The 17,349-nt window shown below is 40.4% G+C and overlaps 2 protein-coding genes across 2 annotated transcripts; one reads left to right on the forward strand and one right to left on the reverse strand.

Moving 5' to 3' along the window:
* The first annotated feature begins 1,317 nt into the window (after positions 1-1,317).
* On the forward strand, positions 1,318-8,046 carry LOC149112537 (placenta-specific gene 8 protein-like). Its single transcript, XM_089290415.1, has 4 exons — positions 1,318-1,426; positions 5,451-5,792; positions 6,376-6,518; positions 7,332-8,046. The coding sequence occupies exons 2-4, from the start codon at positions 5,456-5,458 to the stop codon at positions 7,428-7,430; spliced, it is 579 nt and encodes a 192-aa protein (XP_089146541.1). The 5' UTR covers positions 1,318-1,426; positions 5,451-5,455; the 3' UTR covers positions 7,431-8,046.
* Positions 6,668-17,088, reverse strand: LOC149112538 (DNA-directed RNA polymerase III subunit RPC8-like). The gene is made up of 6 exons (XM_089290414.1): positions 14,309-17,088; positions 14,074-14,170; positions 12,043-12,129; positions 11,351-11,414; positions 9,877-10,078; positions 6,668-8,710 (listed from the first exon to the last, which is right to left on the reverse strand). Exons 1-6 carry the CDS (start codon positions 14,417-14,419, stop codon positions 8,660-8,662), a joined length of 612 nt encoding a protein of 203 aa, XP_089146540.1. The 5' UTR covers positions 14,420-17,088; the 3' UTR covers positions 6,668-8,659.
* Between the last annotated feature and the right edge of the window lie 261 nt (positions 17,089-17,349).

A 17,349-nucleotide genomic window follows, 5' to 3' on the forward strand; every position in this document is an offset into this window, starting at 1 on the left:
TGAAAAAAATTGAGCATAAGGTGTAAAACCTTACCATGATTGCAGACTTGATTTTACGCATAAGTTGGAAACGGGATCATTGTTATGATTCCAGACATGATTTTAACACATCTCTCGACATCATGGTGATGATTTAGAGATATTTATTTGGAGAGGAATGGAATCATATTCTGGTGTTTAGTGTACAAATCAAATCATCACTGATTTGTTCTTATTCAAATACGCTTGCATAATCAAAATACGCTCGCATAATCACAATACGCTTGCATAATCTCATGAATCATCATGCAGGATTCATTGGCTTTCTCAAAGATGGCGTTAGAACCTGCATGCATGCATGCATGCCTCGCGAAGCTTTCCGGACGAGGCACGAGTTGTACCCCTTCGCCTATGTTTTTTGGCGGCGAAGCCGCGACATTCGCTGCTAGTATTGAAGAAAAATAAATCAAAGTAAGTTATCTGTTTTGACAGATTTTAATGTACGGAGAGATTCTCGATATTAGTTCAATTTTTGGTCGCAAATTAATTCTGTGCGACAAGAACTGTATAAATCTACTGGCATTCTATCACGACTGCTGTTCTCTGATTGGCTACGCTACCACTATTCTGTGATAGATAGTGAATAGCGAGTTTTCGAAGCGTCTGTGAAGAGGATTTAGATAAATAAAAGTTTTGAACGACTAGTAGATTTATAGTTAACAATTAGATTATTCGCTCTCGATTTCTATGCGTCATAGTTGACTCGGCCTGTCCTCGTCAACTATCACGCGATAGAAATCTCGAGTTTCGAACGACTACTAGATTTATAGTTAACAATTAGATTATTCGCTCTCGATTTATGTGCGTGATAGTTGACTCGGCCTGCCCTCGTTAACTATCACGCAATAGAAATCTCGAGCTCATAATCTAATTGTTAAATAGGATATTGTTCTTATAAATTTTATCGGTGGATAAGTTTGGTGCAATATATTCTGGTTGTATGGAGAACAAATGTTTTCCCTCTCCTGTGATGTGCCAACAATGACAAGAGTGCATGATTCTTTTTTGCGCAAAAGGTCCTAAAATCGTCTGAACATTACGTGACGAAGTCTTAGTTGGGTGTCTTAGGCCAGGCAGAGCTGCATCTGCTAACCGATGGCATTTTGGATATGGTTTGTATGATTTTAGTCCTCGTTAACTTCAAATAGCAGATGACCCCCATTCATGACAACCCAAGGTAACGGCGATGGTTTTCAAATGTTGAACACTTGACAACCCTTCCGTTTATATTTATTTTTCAAAACAAAGTTTTATCTTTGACCTGTTTGTCTTCCTGTCAGGATCATGTTTCAGGCTTAGTTACCACGGACGCTTCTCAGATAGGCTTTCTTCGAAACAGCTTCGTATTAAAATTGCTCAAGGCGTAACTCTTGGAAAGCATTTACCGGTACGTATGTCACTCACGTTTTAACAATTCATTCAGTTTTCGCTGTTTTGTCTCCTGATTTATTTCTCTTGCAGTACTAGTGACTGAATCTCAGTATAGTATGAAAATGAGAGAATCTAGAATCCATGCTCGTCCGCCATCGCCTTTAAAGTAAGCGATTACTCAAAGGAATGGCAGACAGCGATTGGAATTTCGATGTACCACGGTTCATTTGAGGTTTTGCAACAACTAGGATTAGTTATGTTTCACTGAAGTTGGTCGCTCAACATAAGCGCCAGTTTCACTCTTGTTGCGTCCCGACGTACAAGCCGGAATGTAAAGTTCTAGCCGGGGGGCGAAGGGGGGGGGCTACTTCCTAATATAGGCCATATATCTATGAGTGGCGCCGAAGGTCACAGTTTTAAGTCATCAAGGTTATTGGGTATAGATTTTGACAATTTTGGTCCCGCACAAGTCACGTTTTCTACCCCCTAGTCAGTTACAACTTTTCGACGAAACTTCTGTTTTCATCGGTCTTATTCATCTCTAGAGAAATGATGAGAAGTGCGTCACACATCCCCACCCACATTTTCAGGGAGTAACCCCCCTTCCGTGATCAAATTTAAATTCATTGATCGGACTTTGCCACTGATGTCAGTTGATCGAAAATAAACGCGACTTCGGGTTTACATATATTCACATATTATGTGAATGTTTAAATATATATATTGAAACTATTTTATGTAAATGTTGGAATATGTGATAATTTAATTTCTCTTATATACCGAACGAAAATCTCGCCGATGATCAGCGGCGAGGTAATTCTGTCTGTATAATAAAGCAACCAAAATCTCGCCGATGATCAGCGGCGAGGTCATTCTGTCTGTATAATAAAGCAACCAAAATCTCGCCGATGTTCAGCGGCGAGGTAATTCTGTCTGTATAATAAAGCAACCAAAATCTCGCCGGTGATCAGCGGGGAGGTCATTCTGTCTGTAAAATAAAGGAACCAAAATCTCGCCGATGTTCAGCGGCGAAGTAATTCTGTCTGTATAATAAAGCAACCAAAATCTCGCCGATGATCAGCAGCGAGGTGATTCTGTCTGTATAAGAAAGCAACCAAAATCTCGCCGATGTTCAGCGGCGAGGTAATTCTGTCTGTATAGTGAAGGAACCAAAATCTCGCCGATGTTCAGCGGCGAGGTCATTCTGTCTGTATAGTGAAGGAACCAAAATCTCGCCGATGTTCAGCGGCGAGGTAATTCTGTCTGTATAATAAAGCAACCAAAATCTCGCCGATGTTCAGCGGCGAGGTAATTCTGTCTGTATAATAAAGCAACCAAAATCTCGCCGATGTTCAGCGGCGAGGTAATTCTGTCTGTATAGTGAAGGAACCAAAATCTCGCCGATGTTCAGCGGCGAGGTAATTTTGTCTGTATGGTGAAGGAACCAAAATCTCGCCGATGTTCAGCGGCGAGGTAATTCTGTCTGTATAAGAAAGAAACCAAAATCTCGCCGATGTTCAGCGGCGAGGTAATTCTGTCTGTATAATAAAGCAACCAAAATCTCGCCGATGTTCAGCGGCAAGGTAATTCTGTCTGTATTAAAGGGACGGAAATCTCGATGATGATGATGATGATGATGATGATGATCGTCGGCTAGGTTAATGATCCTCGCCGAGATGAATGAAGAAGTACTCTACAGCAATTCTAAACATATTTTTGTTGCTTTTGCGATCTCATAGTGTAAGATGAGGATGCTGTGTGTTTATATTCCGGACGGTAATTTTTAAATTTTGAAAATCACTTATTACCGGAACTTGGAAGTCTAGTAGCTTTAGTTTGTAAAAAAAATATCCCGTTGCGTTTGCATACGTTGCTTTCATTACGTTTTCCCATCCTACGTACCCTTGCCACTCTTGCCAATCTCGCAACAATTAGTCTCTCTGTGCAGTTCGAGTACTCGCTGTTCTGTTCCGCTGAACATCGGCGAGATTTTGGTTCCTTTATTATACAGACAGAATTACCTCGCCGCTGAACATCGGCGAGATTTTGGTTGCTTTATTATACAGACAGAATATCCTCGCCGCTGATCATCGGCGAGATTTTGGTTCCTTTATTATACAGACAGAATTACCTCGCCGCTGAACATCGGCGAGATTTTGGTTCCTTTAATATACAGACAGAATTACCTCGCCGCTGAACATCGGCGAGATTTTGGTTGCTTTATTATACAGACAGAATTACCTCGCCGCTGAACATCGGCGAAATTTTGGTTCCCTTATTATACAGACAGAATTACCGCGCCGCTGATCATCGGCGAGATTTTGGTTCCTTTATTATGCAGACAGGGTACCTCGCCGCTGAACATCGGCGAGATTTTGGTTGCTTTCTTATGCAGACAGAATCACCTCGCCGCTGAACATCGAACATCGGCGAGATTTTGGTTGCTTTATTATACAGACAGAATTACCTCGCCGCTGAACATCGGCGAGATTTTGGTTGCTTTATTGTACAGACAGAATTACCTCGCCGCTGAACATCGGCGAGAAAGAGCGTCTATACGTGTTAATGTTATTTTGCATATGAAAGTAGAGTTCATATATTGAGAACATGGCGTAATTTTTGCCGTTCTGTATATTGAAAGAATCAGATAATATGTGTTTGTCTGAACGCCGGAACACGACGGCGTTTATTTCCTTGTCTCTGTCTAGTCAGGAGCCCATGATCTTGGTTTCGTGCAACCCTTCAAGCAACATTAGACGTAGTATGATGCAAAACAAACTCGAATTTGACTGAAACGAATTTGCGCTTAAAAATACGTATTTTCAAGACATAACATCCACAGGCAGTCTACTCAAGCAGTCAGGAGGTTCTAGAAGAGACAAGCAACACGAATATGATGATACAAGGGCTGGGATAAACGAACCTAACTGTCGGGACCGTGCTACTTCAATAAATCAGGGTTGTACTTTAAAAGACCATTATTCTTATTTCGAAATCTGCGCTCCAGTAATGTTTGCTCTTCGGATTTGTTGAAATTCATATCACTCTGGGAACGAAATTGAACACTGACAGATCCTGTTCGGCCAACTGTTGTCAGTAAGTACTCGACCTGCTAAGAGTGTCTCGTCTGGGTCACTGATCCCACGCTTGTATCCCACGCTTGCTGGTAACTTTTCAGTTTCCGCTAACGACAACCACTGCAAAATGAAACAAATGACTGACATCTGACGGCTAAATCTCTCAGATGAAACTTAGGGTTATCAAAAGGAAGTCTCGAACATTACGCAACAAATAACATTGAAAATGTTACTAAGGGCTAGAACTGTGTAAACATATCCTTATATGAACGTATGAATCCCGTAATGCGAGCGTTATGCGTGTCTCGCATCAAGAGACTATAATGGATAGTCTGATAATAGTTATGTTTTTCTTTAACCTAAAATACGTCTCATGCAGTAATCTGCTTGCATGCAAATCTCCAAAGAGTAGCCTGTTGCCGCTAGTTTTGTGATTAGAGAATAAATATCAGAAATGTTTTGATGGTGTCATAATAGACTAGCTACAATTTTTAGTAGACGAAAGGTCGTTGACAGCTTAAAATTGGTCAAACATTAAAATTTCGGATTGTCAGCTTAGAAATGAGGCGTCTTTTATGATAACTGAAAGTTGAAGTCTGTTGAGTTTACTGATGGGTGAGAAATTAGCTGAGATTGTAATTAACAGCTGAACATTTCACTGACAACTGAGATTCTAGCATCGCATGCAGACATTCAGCATAACATATATTTTTACAAAACTCGTCCAGGTTGTATATGGCAGTTTGCATTTCTCAGCCTAGTACCTAGGCGCTTACTCTGGCCTCGCTGTCTGCGTAAAGTCTGGGAAAGAGCTAGTGCTCTTCGGTGACGTCACCGCTCAAGATGTCAGCCCTGCCTTTCCTGAACTGAAAACACCTGGGGACTGGGCTGCGCATTTCTAGCATACCGACCACGAAAGAAAGTCCGTTTCACCATCCACTTTTACCTTGACCTTCCTTGCAGAAAACATGGCTTCTAAACTGGTATCTATGCCACCTGTGGACGACCCCTCCCCAGAGCAGCTTCTAGCTGATCACCCCCACCCCCCAAAGCAACCTACAGGACATCCAAACTCCCCAACGCAACCAGCAGATCAACCTTACCCGCCACCAGGGTATCAGCCAGGGTACATATCCGGTCAATACCCTGGCGTTCAGGCCCCTGTGATCACTCAGCAACCAGCAGCCTACCAGCACACCTCAAATCAGACTACAGTAGTGGTCAATCAGCAAGTAGTACAGGCAGAGAGGCAAAATCGGCACTGGAGCTCTGGTCTATGCGGATGTTTTGATGACTGTGGTTCCAGTAAGTATACTGTTGAACCGTTCCTTTCGACCATCTCCCATACCCAGTAATATTTCTACATTCGGAACTTTTGGTATTTATAAGCGAGGATCTCTCACATCCGAAAGTGACCACTTTGGGCTGAGGTGTGAAATCACTCAATTGCTTTTCTACCGAAACGGGAACATCACGAATTCAATTCAATGCAGAGACGGGTAACACGGGTAGACTTTGGCGCAAAAACTGTAGAATTTCCATTTTCCGTAATGTTTTGGGCTGACGCGTGAAAATTTCGCAAATGAGTAGGACATTTCGCCGTCCTATTTCGAACGGAAAAATGGACGTACGTCCTATAGACGTACATTTTCTGACCGCATTTTTTCCGGAAACATTACTGTTCCATTTGACTTTCAACCGAAATTATCGGACTTTATCTAAATGATAAGAACCCATGTGAACGGGACAGAGACTGGAAGCAAAACAAAATCTACATGCAACTCAATTTAGAGCTTTTTGGCTTCATTTTAATCAAACTAGGAGTTGTATTCTGGAGTCCAAGGAAGTAAAATTGGACTTACCCATGAAATTTTGTTTCTGTTTGCAGTGTGCATGGGATTGCTTTGCCCGGAAGTTCTGCTGTTGGACATTTCCAGCCAGATGGGTGAGGGATGTTGTTTGCCGTGCTGCTGTCCTCACACTGCACTGTTTGGTCTCAGGGCCAAGTTTAGGGCAGAGCAGAATATACAGGTAAAAATATCCTTTAATTCCTCTGGGAAACAATTTTGCTTTTTATAAATATTGATGAAGCACTTGAACAGTTTCTTATTCGTAGCGATACTCGCACCATTGATCGATTGTTTGTTCCTACTCTGCATCCGAGACAACGTCCAACCTGATTAACCAACAAGGGCGAATCGAATAGTTTTATTAAATTCTTCAATAGACTGGATGATGTGGACATTTCATTAGATCCTTTAAGGAATAGGCCACGTTTGATATATTAATATTATATCATGGCTCCGAGGCTTTAATGACAACCTTCCATATTTGGTTTTGTTTTCTTTGTATCCAAGTCTCTTTTGGGAATTGAGAGACAAAAGAGATGCAAAAAATTACGATTTTGACCCGAAAGCCCTGGGAACCATGTTAGAATATTGATATATCGAACGTGGCCTATTATTAGAGTTAGTTTATGAAGTAAGGATGCTTTTTGTTCAAGTCAGAATATTCCTAAATTTCGTTGGATATTAATGATCATTGATGGATTGAGAATTCTCAAAAACTATACGGAAAATTGGAGTACCCTTTACGTCGTGCTGGTTAAACAGTGCCAAGCCTAAAATGGTAATACCTTCCTTCAACAGAAGTGAAGCTGCTGTTGTTTCATCATTGTAGCAGCTGTTTCTGTTTTAGGGCTAGGGGCTTTGTTCTTTGCTCTATTGTTCTATTGAAGAGTATCAAGCCATTCATGTGGGACTTTACGAGAACTGCCACATGCCTGATTTTAAGTAGGATTGTATTTCAGGGTTACCTGATATTTAATTATCCCATTATTTTCAGGGCTCTCTCATGGATGATTACCTTGCCATCCAGTTCTGTCCACTGTGTGTCATGTGTCAGCTAGCACGTGAGCTCAAGTCTAATGCGCAAAACCGCTGACCTTTCTCTTGGTGTGTTTTTAAAATTTAGAGCCGAAAAGCTGTTTGAGACAAAAACTCCAGGAAGTTTTTTTTTCAATGGCCGCTAGGTATCGTTATGCGTGTTCTCTAAATAGATTAGGCGGTTAACACGTGTATTTTGAAAGTTAGAACGATAGTTCTGTTTTTGCTAATTTCAACATACCATATTGCCGAGAATAGAAATAGACAAGGCACAGAGCTAAAGGGTACAATTAGCTTCGGTAACCAGCGCAGGTTTTGTAAGCACAAACATTCTCAACCCTGTACCTACGCTTTCTTGACTCTAAAAGACGCGAAGCTTTCGGAGCTCTGCGGGGTGCGCCCGACAAATAGTCCTGGAGCAGGCTGTTTGATCGAGGGTAGCTATTGGTTGATTTGTATTTGGAATGTATCTTGCACTCGATTGGCGGACGATTCCAGGTTAAGGCATCAATGAAGATCTGACGATGTCCAATGCTATTCAAAACAAAGATAAAATGCCAAAAAACTGACCGAACTCTCAGACCTTCAGAAAGTCCCGTGCAATTTTCTCTATTAATATAAAAACGCTTCTGGCAGCTCTAATAAAATGGCTTTACGCTTAAATTACTGAGGAATGACAACTGTCTGCAAATTATCGTCCAACAATTTGGTTTCCCTCTAGTGTTTGCAACGTGTGCTTACAAACTATTACCCATATGAAGAATCTGCCCTTGCGTTACAAAAAGACACTCACTGTCTCTCTGAACTTGTGCGTTCGAGGGGATAGGTATATATTTGGAGGAGTATTTCCCTTCCTTACACATGGACACCTTGGCGTTTCAGGCACGTCATTATGGCGGACAGAAGACCCATGAAAAATAAAAAAAAAAGATACGTTGTTACGGCTCTCAGCTCGCGGCTATTACGGACTATTTCGCACAGAATGTTTCATGGAACATGTTCGTGTTTTCATCCTTTCTCAATGCCAATTTTAGGGTCTCCAACGAACATCACGCGAGGGGGAACCTCAAAATGTTCTATGGGTGGGGGTTCTTCTGAGCTTCCACCAACGAGCCCTGGATACACTGAGAGCCATCTGTTCATTCATGAATTCATGAATTGCCCTTTAAATCTTCGAGACAACAGGCACACATACTCTGACTTGCTTGATGTATCGAGTCATGAACACACAAACTATCTTGTGCCCAGTAGGTGTGACATAAGCGTTGATATCCCAGACAATCTTCATCAACTTGACCACCATGACCTAAGGCCAAGGCCAGGTTCACTTATGGATCCCTAAATACCAACAAAGAAACGCCTTGTTAAGATTCACGAATTAATTAACCTGGAAATACAAACAAACCTGGTGTCAGAGAGAATGAATTTTAAGCAGGCCTTACTTTCCTCTCAACATTTTTTGCACTGCCCTCCTCCCCATCTCCCTCCCGTTTGGGCTCATCACGCATTCTTCCTCCCCCACGAGTAAGATTGCGTTACAAGCTCAAAGAGCGTCCACACAGAGGGCTAGGAACAGGCTAGAAGGTATAAAAGTTAGAGAAGCCAGAAATTTCTCTAGTTTTCTGCCAAAAAGAAACTTGTACAAAATGACACTTGCTCAACATGAAGTTTGACAAAAGAATAAGTGCCGTGGGTGCTTAATTGGGTAAATATGTAATGTCATCCAACAGTAGTATTCAGATGCTATTAATGATTCAGTCTGCACCAAGAAGGCCACTAAGAATGGCCTGTGAATACAGCTGCCTCTTGCTGCATCCAAACCGGTTGGGAGCGATGAGCCATGGCTATAATTGCAAGTTTTTCCAAGCCAGAAGGTTCACCAGTTTCTTGGCACTTAACTCTGGTTTCTGTCGTATTGACTAAGATAAGTTTATTGTTTCTTTAGCTTGCTCTAGTTAGCTCCAGCATTTTGTCAGCAGAAATGGACAAAAAACTTTGGACTACTACCCTCACTTTTTCTTTCCTAGAACTCATTTTTTTTTAATTTTGATACACAGGGAGGATAGAATGCTGCAAGAGTAAAGCATCTTGCCCAAGGACACGACATATTACATAGTTCTGAGAAGAATCAGTCTCTAAAACATGATTTCAGGAAGTCATGAATATCCTGCTTTCATTTGCATAACCTTTTCAAAAGTGCTGCAACCTCAAATTTTCAAATTTTAATGGGGACAAATTAGTTTCCTGTAAACGACATACAGACCAGAGTGCAGACCATGCCCTATTTCAGACCAAAAAAGCTAAAGAAAATTAAAATCTATACCTTATTTAAGGCCAAAATGCCTGAAAAAAAAAAAAAACTCTTTGGTGTCACGCATATACCTATATAAATAATGAAGGGAGTACCCCCTCAACCAGGGAACAAGCCATCCAGTTTGACCTTTATTAGGGCTTTTACTAACTGTAGATAATTCTATTTCTTTTACAATGGCAAAGTGACTCACTGTGATGGTATATGGCGATCTTTTGTTTTCTGTGTCATCAGTACTTTTCTTTTCCCCTGACATCTCAGGTCCTGCAGGACTCAAATCAGTGAATACTTCATCCACAACTCGGAATCTGATCTCCTCATTGATATCCATGAACAAATCATGTCCCTCGTCATCTGCTGTATATTCCCATACCCAGAGCTGTTCGTCCTCATCACTGATGTATTTGTGTGTCATGGACTTTTAAAAAGTGCAACATCTTGACTGCAGAGCCCTTTTTTACTGCAACAAATACTTCATGTAGCAGTAACAGATGACATAAAATAATAGAAACAAAACCATACTACACCAAAATACAATGCGTGATTCCAAACGATATCCATACCTAAACCAAGGGTGGCTTTTTGGAATTCTGTGGGCAAGGGGAGGTTTTTTGAACTGGAAATCCAAAGACATGGGGGGTACTTCCAATTGGAATTCTGAGGTCACGGGGGGTTTCTGGAGGGGAAAGACAAGAGTGTGAATGCACAAAAGAACTGATGACACTGCTTATGATCGCGGAAAGCAAGATACAAGACAAGCATCGATCCATCATGCATGTGTTTGCATTCATTTACAGAAACCTGATCAAATCTGGGTTGTACATTGGGCTCCAGAGTCCTTTAAGTTGAAGAATTTCTTGTCAGATTAATGGTTTACAATGAAAGGCATCATGTTTGGTTACTATGCATAAGCAATATATGTAAATAAAGAAACCATTGTAATGGTGTCTAATTGAGTGAGTATCGTTCGTAATATCGAAGGTAAATTAGGCAGGATTTGCCCACACACGTTCTTATTTCCATAGTAATTAAGCACAAAATACAACTGAAATTTTTATTTCTTCACTCGTTTAGTTGAAACCTAGTTGCAAAATTGCGCCCGAAGGGGAAGAAGTTTAAGTCGCTGAGCATTTACTCACGTAAACATGCAATCATATCGGCCACAATTTTGAGCCCTGTAGACAGCTGTTTGACTGAAAATTACTAGCAAAAACTTCTGGGAAATGTAAAAATGGAAAATCTCTTTCATTGGAAGTCATAAGAAGTCAAACAAGGAATTGTAGAGGGTTCCAGAAGGGAGGGGGGGTTAATGATTTTGGAATTCGGAGGGCATCCCATGGGGGGTAGAGCATTTTGGAATTTTTGAAGGTAAGGGGGGTTCAAATGTTTATGCCGCCTGTGGTATGATATGCATATTTTCTGGAATCACCCAATGGCTCACAAAAAATGGTTGAATGATATGTGTCTCTTGCCTGAAGAAGGAGCAAATATTTGTTCTTTCACATGATTAAAAACATTTCTCAAAAATATGCTGGTGTGGGATAATAGTAGGTATGTGCATGTTCTCTATAACTATAACCTTCTGAAATATAATGTAATGCCATTTGTGAGGTGCTTCATATAATTGATCGTAAGAAAAACCAATTTAAGTGATGTTCAGAGGATACAACTTGGAGGGCTGCTGAAGGTATTCATAAGGGATAGTAACATCATCAAAAAACTCCATTGACACTGTCAAATAAATAAAAGAAAAAAATCATAAGTTTTACACCCGCTTTCAGTGTTACCTGACATAGGCAACATCTTTCAACCATCTTTCGACATGCCGTCTCTCGACATGCTATGTCACCTGGCCTCCATCAAAAAAAAAAATTAAGCACAACGACTTTTTTACGGTCAACCTTGACTTTTAGTCAAGAAACATGAATTTATTTGACATCAAACTAAGGCTACGAGTACCAGGAAGTCACTCTGTGAGAGATATATCAACTGTTTTGAATGCTTACATCTTTCGATTATTAAAACAGGTTAAGGGGCGCAATTCTACTGAAAGTCACTTTTGAGAGCTGATCAACTACACTAAAATCATTTGAATTATCCTGTAAATAGGGAAACATGCTTAAGTCCACAATCTTCTTCAGTCATTTGAGATCAGTAATTATCATTTCTTTGTCATTTCTTCTGCTAATAACCAGAAAAATTGCCAGTTTCACAGTTAAACAGTCTTTCAGTCATTTACATGACATGTTGAAAGATGGTTGCAAGACGTTGCCTATGCATGTAACACTGAAAGCGGGTGTAATACTGGGATTTTAACCCATATTTAAACAAAACAACTTCATTTCAAAGCACCACACACCTTGGACTCCTTCATGGTTACTACTTCTGATTCTTCCAGTAAGAATTTCATCAACAAATGGACGAAAGACAACAAAACGAAATTTTACTGCAACAGAAAAGAACAAATATGATTATGTTATCACATGATACACACATGCTCATTTTGTCCCCAAAAAAAGACAAAGTGCCCACTGCCATAAAAAATTGATGAATAAATATATTTTATTGAACTAGCATGAGATCCGCATTGGGGAAATATTGATCAAGTTATTTTTTTGGCAGGTTTAGGCACTGAGCCACAACCTTGGCACATAAACCTACAACTAGTGAGACAATCTCAGATAGTGCAGAGCGCAATTGATAGCTCTGGTACAGTAGTCCCATAAGTACTCACCCCTACTCGGTTCACTTCCGGTTTGTGTCTATCTTGGTAGTCTGCTACGGCTTTTCCCCTTTGCAGTGTGTATGTTTCAAGGTTGTATTTTCATTCAAGGTCCAAACATTACGCACAAATTAATTACTACTGGTGCTTTAAGTTGATTTTCGTTCATTTTAAATTCAACAATACGCTGAAGCAGCAAACGTGACAATTTAGCTCTTCACGCCAACTTTGTAACTTGATACTTTTGTTTTCCTCGCAAAGCCATGTAATATGAAACCCCTGTTTTCTCCAAAACATACGGAAGATGTCCTTGTTTTTTGGAGATAAATGAAAGAAAGTTAAATATCTGATGTAGTGATGAAGAAACGGAACAGAGACGATGTTTTACTAAAAATGCAAATTTTTACTGATGAACAAGAACTAATTTAATTATCAGATAGTCACGAAATACCACTTTCTTTTTCTGTTGCCACCTTTGTTGTTAACAATAAAACAATTCAAAATTAACACACAACGATATTGATGGCTGAGAAGCTTTTCAACGAAAAGTATTGAAGATAAACAGCGCTACTTGGCCGATATGAATGAGTCTCCTCACAGACTGATTAAATTAATTTGCGCTTTCATTAGGTGCCACGGCGTCTGCAGCAACATTTGAGCATTTTCCTGGTTTCTTTTGTTACAAATTCACAATTTGCGGAGTATTAACGCCACTAACTTGAGAACTTTTTGGTCTCTCTTACAGACACAATTAAGGCAAGAAATAAACAAGTCGCTAAGGAGAAGCAATATATTTGAACTCTGACAAGCACACTATTGTAGATTGAAAACAGCAGATGATATCTGTTGAACCGACCTGTTTGTAATTCTAAAAGCTACGCAGCCACAGTAACGTTTCACTTTTGCAATAAAAAGGGACAACTGGCGCTACCTGAAAAATAACTGCCGTCCTTGGTCACATGACACGATATATAAAATACTGCGTGTAAAGATAGTGTATAACACTAACAATGCTAGTACGCATGCGTCTTACATGTTGAGCTCTACCATAAGGAAAACCACTCAACATTTGTGCGTGACTCCGTATGCAATGTATCCTTCACCTAATATAGAGGCCACGAACCCTAACTAATCTACGCATGCGTTTAGGGCAAATTAGTTTTGTTCTAAGGAGAATGGTACCACAAGGAGAGCAAGGGGTTACCTGAAACAAATATATAGCTTTGCGATGTTCAAACTTAAGCGACGGCGATGGAATGTGTTTTACGTAGAGTACACATGTACCTTTCCCACCCTACTCCCACTACTTCCCTGCCTCTAGACTAATTAATTAATTGAAATTAATTAATTAAACAAACATTAAAGTTTACACCTTAGCGCCATAGGGCCATAGTGCCATAGCGCCATAGCGCCATAGTGCCTTAGTTCCTTAGCGGCAGGCAACCCCCATAACCATCCCAATAGTGCACTCTGCACTAAAAACACGGACATGAAGTTCAATGCAAACGAGGACAATTCCTTTTGAGTAGTCAAAGGGAGTTGGGGTATTAAGCACAGGTAGAGTTAAACTTGCATCTTTAAGTCACTCTATCCCTTGTGAAATAATTGGCATTTTCGAGCCCTGGCTAACTATAGGCTATCTGGGACCGAATGGTAGTCAAGACTCACCTGGAGTATGCGAAGATCCATCGCCGGGAAAAAGATAGGAATCACCAATAGAAGTGATATCGTGTAGCACAATACACAAACCAACATTATGAACAACCTAACAACAAGTAACTTGAAGTTATCGAATCGAATCACATCGAAAGGAACATGGTGTAAAATGTAGATAGGGATAGATGTATTCCAACAAGTTAAAAACACACTCTGATCAATTTATACATCCACTCTACCAACTCACCTTGTTAGCAAGCTTTTTATTCAACTTAGATGCGATAGCTTCGCGAAGATCAACTCCAAAATGCCAAGGTTTTACTCTGACAGTATCTTTCATTTCAGCGAGGACAAACATGTTGCTGAACTGGACCACAATTATCGCCAGGCGTTCTTAGAGATCGTTTCGCCGGAGAAACCTGGGACCCAGTTTTATTCGGGCCTCGGGTAGTTGTCTCGGGTATTGTACGGGTTTGTACGGGTTTGTACGGGTTTGTACGGGTTTGTACGGGACCAGCGCAGTTTGTTTGGGTGGGAGAATGAATGACAGTCGTTTAGCTCAATTGTGGGCCCAAGGGGAACCAGTACAAGGGCATTCCCTCGCACTCTTATGAGACCCTGTTAGGGGCAAATTCCGACAAGCGACATGGCCTTGAAAAGGCGACATGAGAGCTATGAATTGGCGACGAACGACAGACTACTCCAGAGAAATAGAGAAAGCGACACCAATGGCAAGATAGACCGACAACGAATTTCGGAACTGAGAATGCATCGATTGTTTTAAACGTTTGAGTCGAAGTGAAGACGCATTTCCAGAGTTTTAAATGTGTTTTCCTCTCTCACGCGCGATGTCAACGGGTCGTGAAACCCAGGGTTTCTTATATATGCTAAAACGTCCACGTCCAATAAATCGAGTCCATCATTGCTGAGTATTTTTTCTCACTCTCAGCTGAGTGAGCAGTGCCCTAAAACGTCTAAAAACACGCTTAAGGAAAAAAGGAAAGAGATCTTCGACCGTCTGCTTCATATTTTTATTAGTGGGTCACCAGTGAAAGAATATGAAGCTGTATTATGAACAAATGGCATTATGGAAGGAAAAGAGAGACAGGGGAAAGCTGCCAAGGTCCTCTCGTCTTCAGCAGAATATAAGGGTCACGCCAAATTCAAAGGAATAATATAGATAGGAGAGATTATCTGATTGAGGCTGTTGAGATTTTGAATTAAAGAACGGTTGTTAAACATAAACATGGTAAAAATAGTCATAGGTTCGATTGTACATTAGGTCCAAGTACTGACTGGAAAATGGCTGAAAATCGCAATTCCAAGCGTCTAAATTTCAACAGTTCCTGGGGGAGCATGTCCCCACATTCCCTAGGAGGTTAGCAACTTCAGCGCTCGAAAGCATGCCCAAGCCCTTAGAAAGCATGCCCCCAGCCCCTTTAAAGATTCTGAAAAATTGAAGTAGCTAAGAAGTCTTTTTTCCTTCATTCTGAGTCGAAATATGATGCTATAAAAGTAACCATAAAGTAACCATTAAACCCACTGACTGGAGAAATGCTGGCTCTGCATAAGAATTCCTACTGCTGAAAAGTGGTCGAAGCAAGTGCAAAGCATACAAGGAGTAAATTATATCCAAAGAGATACTTAAGAGCAGCTTCGCCTAAATATCAACTAGACTTGGAAATAGCGAAAAAATCGAATTTCTTCAAACTCGCCCAGAATGAAGCCCTACGGGCACTAGTTACAAAAATATCGTTTTAAGTTCGATAAATCAAAAATTATTTTTTTCCGCAATTTTTTCGTTTCGATGCCCCAAATCGGCCAAAATCCATCGAAAATGAGCGGCATATTCAGAGGCTCGTAAACTCAAAAGTAAAAATCTTCATTACAAACTGATTGCACGTTGTATTTGTACTTCCTTTTTTGTCTATTTAGAGCTAAATAGATCGTGATTTGATTAGAACTTAAATATTTGACGAATTTTCTAAATTGACGACCCAAGACAGCTTTACAAGAGGTCTACATTTAGCCTATTTTCAAATGCTAAAAAGGCGTTCTGGTACACGGCTTTTCCCAAAACGACTAGTTTGGTGTGAAAGAGCATTCTTTCTTCTTCAAATTAGTGAAATAAAATTTTTGGGTAAATAAAATCGCGAGCGCTGAGATAGCGAACTAAATGCAGCACTTCTTCCTGAAAACGTGACCTTTGACCCGAGCGTAACGAAACCGATTACTGCAAGAAAACCCGGAAGAAAAGCAAACGCTTCGTTATTTTGAAACAATTTCTAGTGATATCTCTCCGAAACCATGATTGCAAGAAACTATTTCCAGATATGAAATCTTACAGGGTCAAAAAAGGAGCTAAAGGGCGCATTTCGACACAATAACTTTGTTTGCTGAGAATTGAAGTCAATGACCGTTAACGAATTCCAGTGAAATTTGCAAACTTGAAGTATGTTAGCCGATACTTACCTGAATATTTATATTAATAGAAGAGTCGTCTTCTTGGATTAACCTTCAAAAGAAGCAGGATCCAGATTTGAAAACCTCTAAAAGAAGAAATGTTTAATGTTCCGTGACCTGCCCGCTGCTATAAATTAGCTTAAATTCCATGCACATGCCGACCGCATGTTTGTCGTAAAACCAACTGAACTCCACTGACAGTTTCCATGGGCAACCCCAAAATAAACAATCCCCAAAAATGTAAAGTGAAATTGGCTGTCTTCATGAACAGTTAGAAGCTCGGGTCAAGTTCCATTACCTTTTAAAAGTGCTTGATTCTACTTTGTTCACTCAGTAGTTACTGTCACGTTCGAATACTGCGTAGTATCGGTCACGCCAAAACACTGCAGACCGTGCAGACTGAGTAAGTTTCCCAAAGTCTTGTACGCGTTTGTCTATTGAATCAAAAGTCAATTCTGCGCTTGTGCAACCTGTGGATAAATGACAGACTTTCAGATATATTCAACACTATTTTGTAACTAGACCCAAAAAAGGAATCACAATGAAAAGCCCAAACAAGTGTCTGCAGTAACACAGCGGTCAAACGTCTGCGTATGTGCGAGCAATGGAGCAACTAAAAGGTGGCCAAAATATTTTCATGACACTGTTCTTTTCATGGGTCATCGGTATCCTATAAATGACATTTTCCTCGTTATTTATATATTTGTTTATGTTTTAGCCGGTACAACGAGAGCTAACAGAAATGACTTGAGAGTTAAAAATTGTTCTACCTTCTGCTTGTTGCAGGTCTTTCTTTTCCGTGGTATGTATTTTCCGTGCTCCTTG

Source organism: Orbicella faveolata, unplaced genomic scaffold (assembly GCF_042242905.1).
Source record: "Orbicella faveolata isolate gen_17 unplaced genomic scaffold, um_ofav_v1 contig_2, whole genome shotgun sequence".
Lineage (NCBI taxonomy): Eukaryota > Metazoa > Cnidaria > Anthozoa > Scleractinia > Merulinidae > Orbicella > Orbicella faveolata.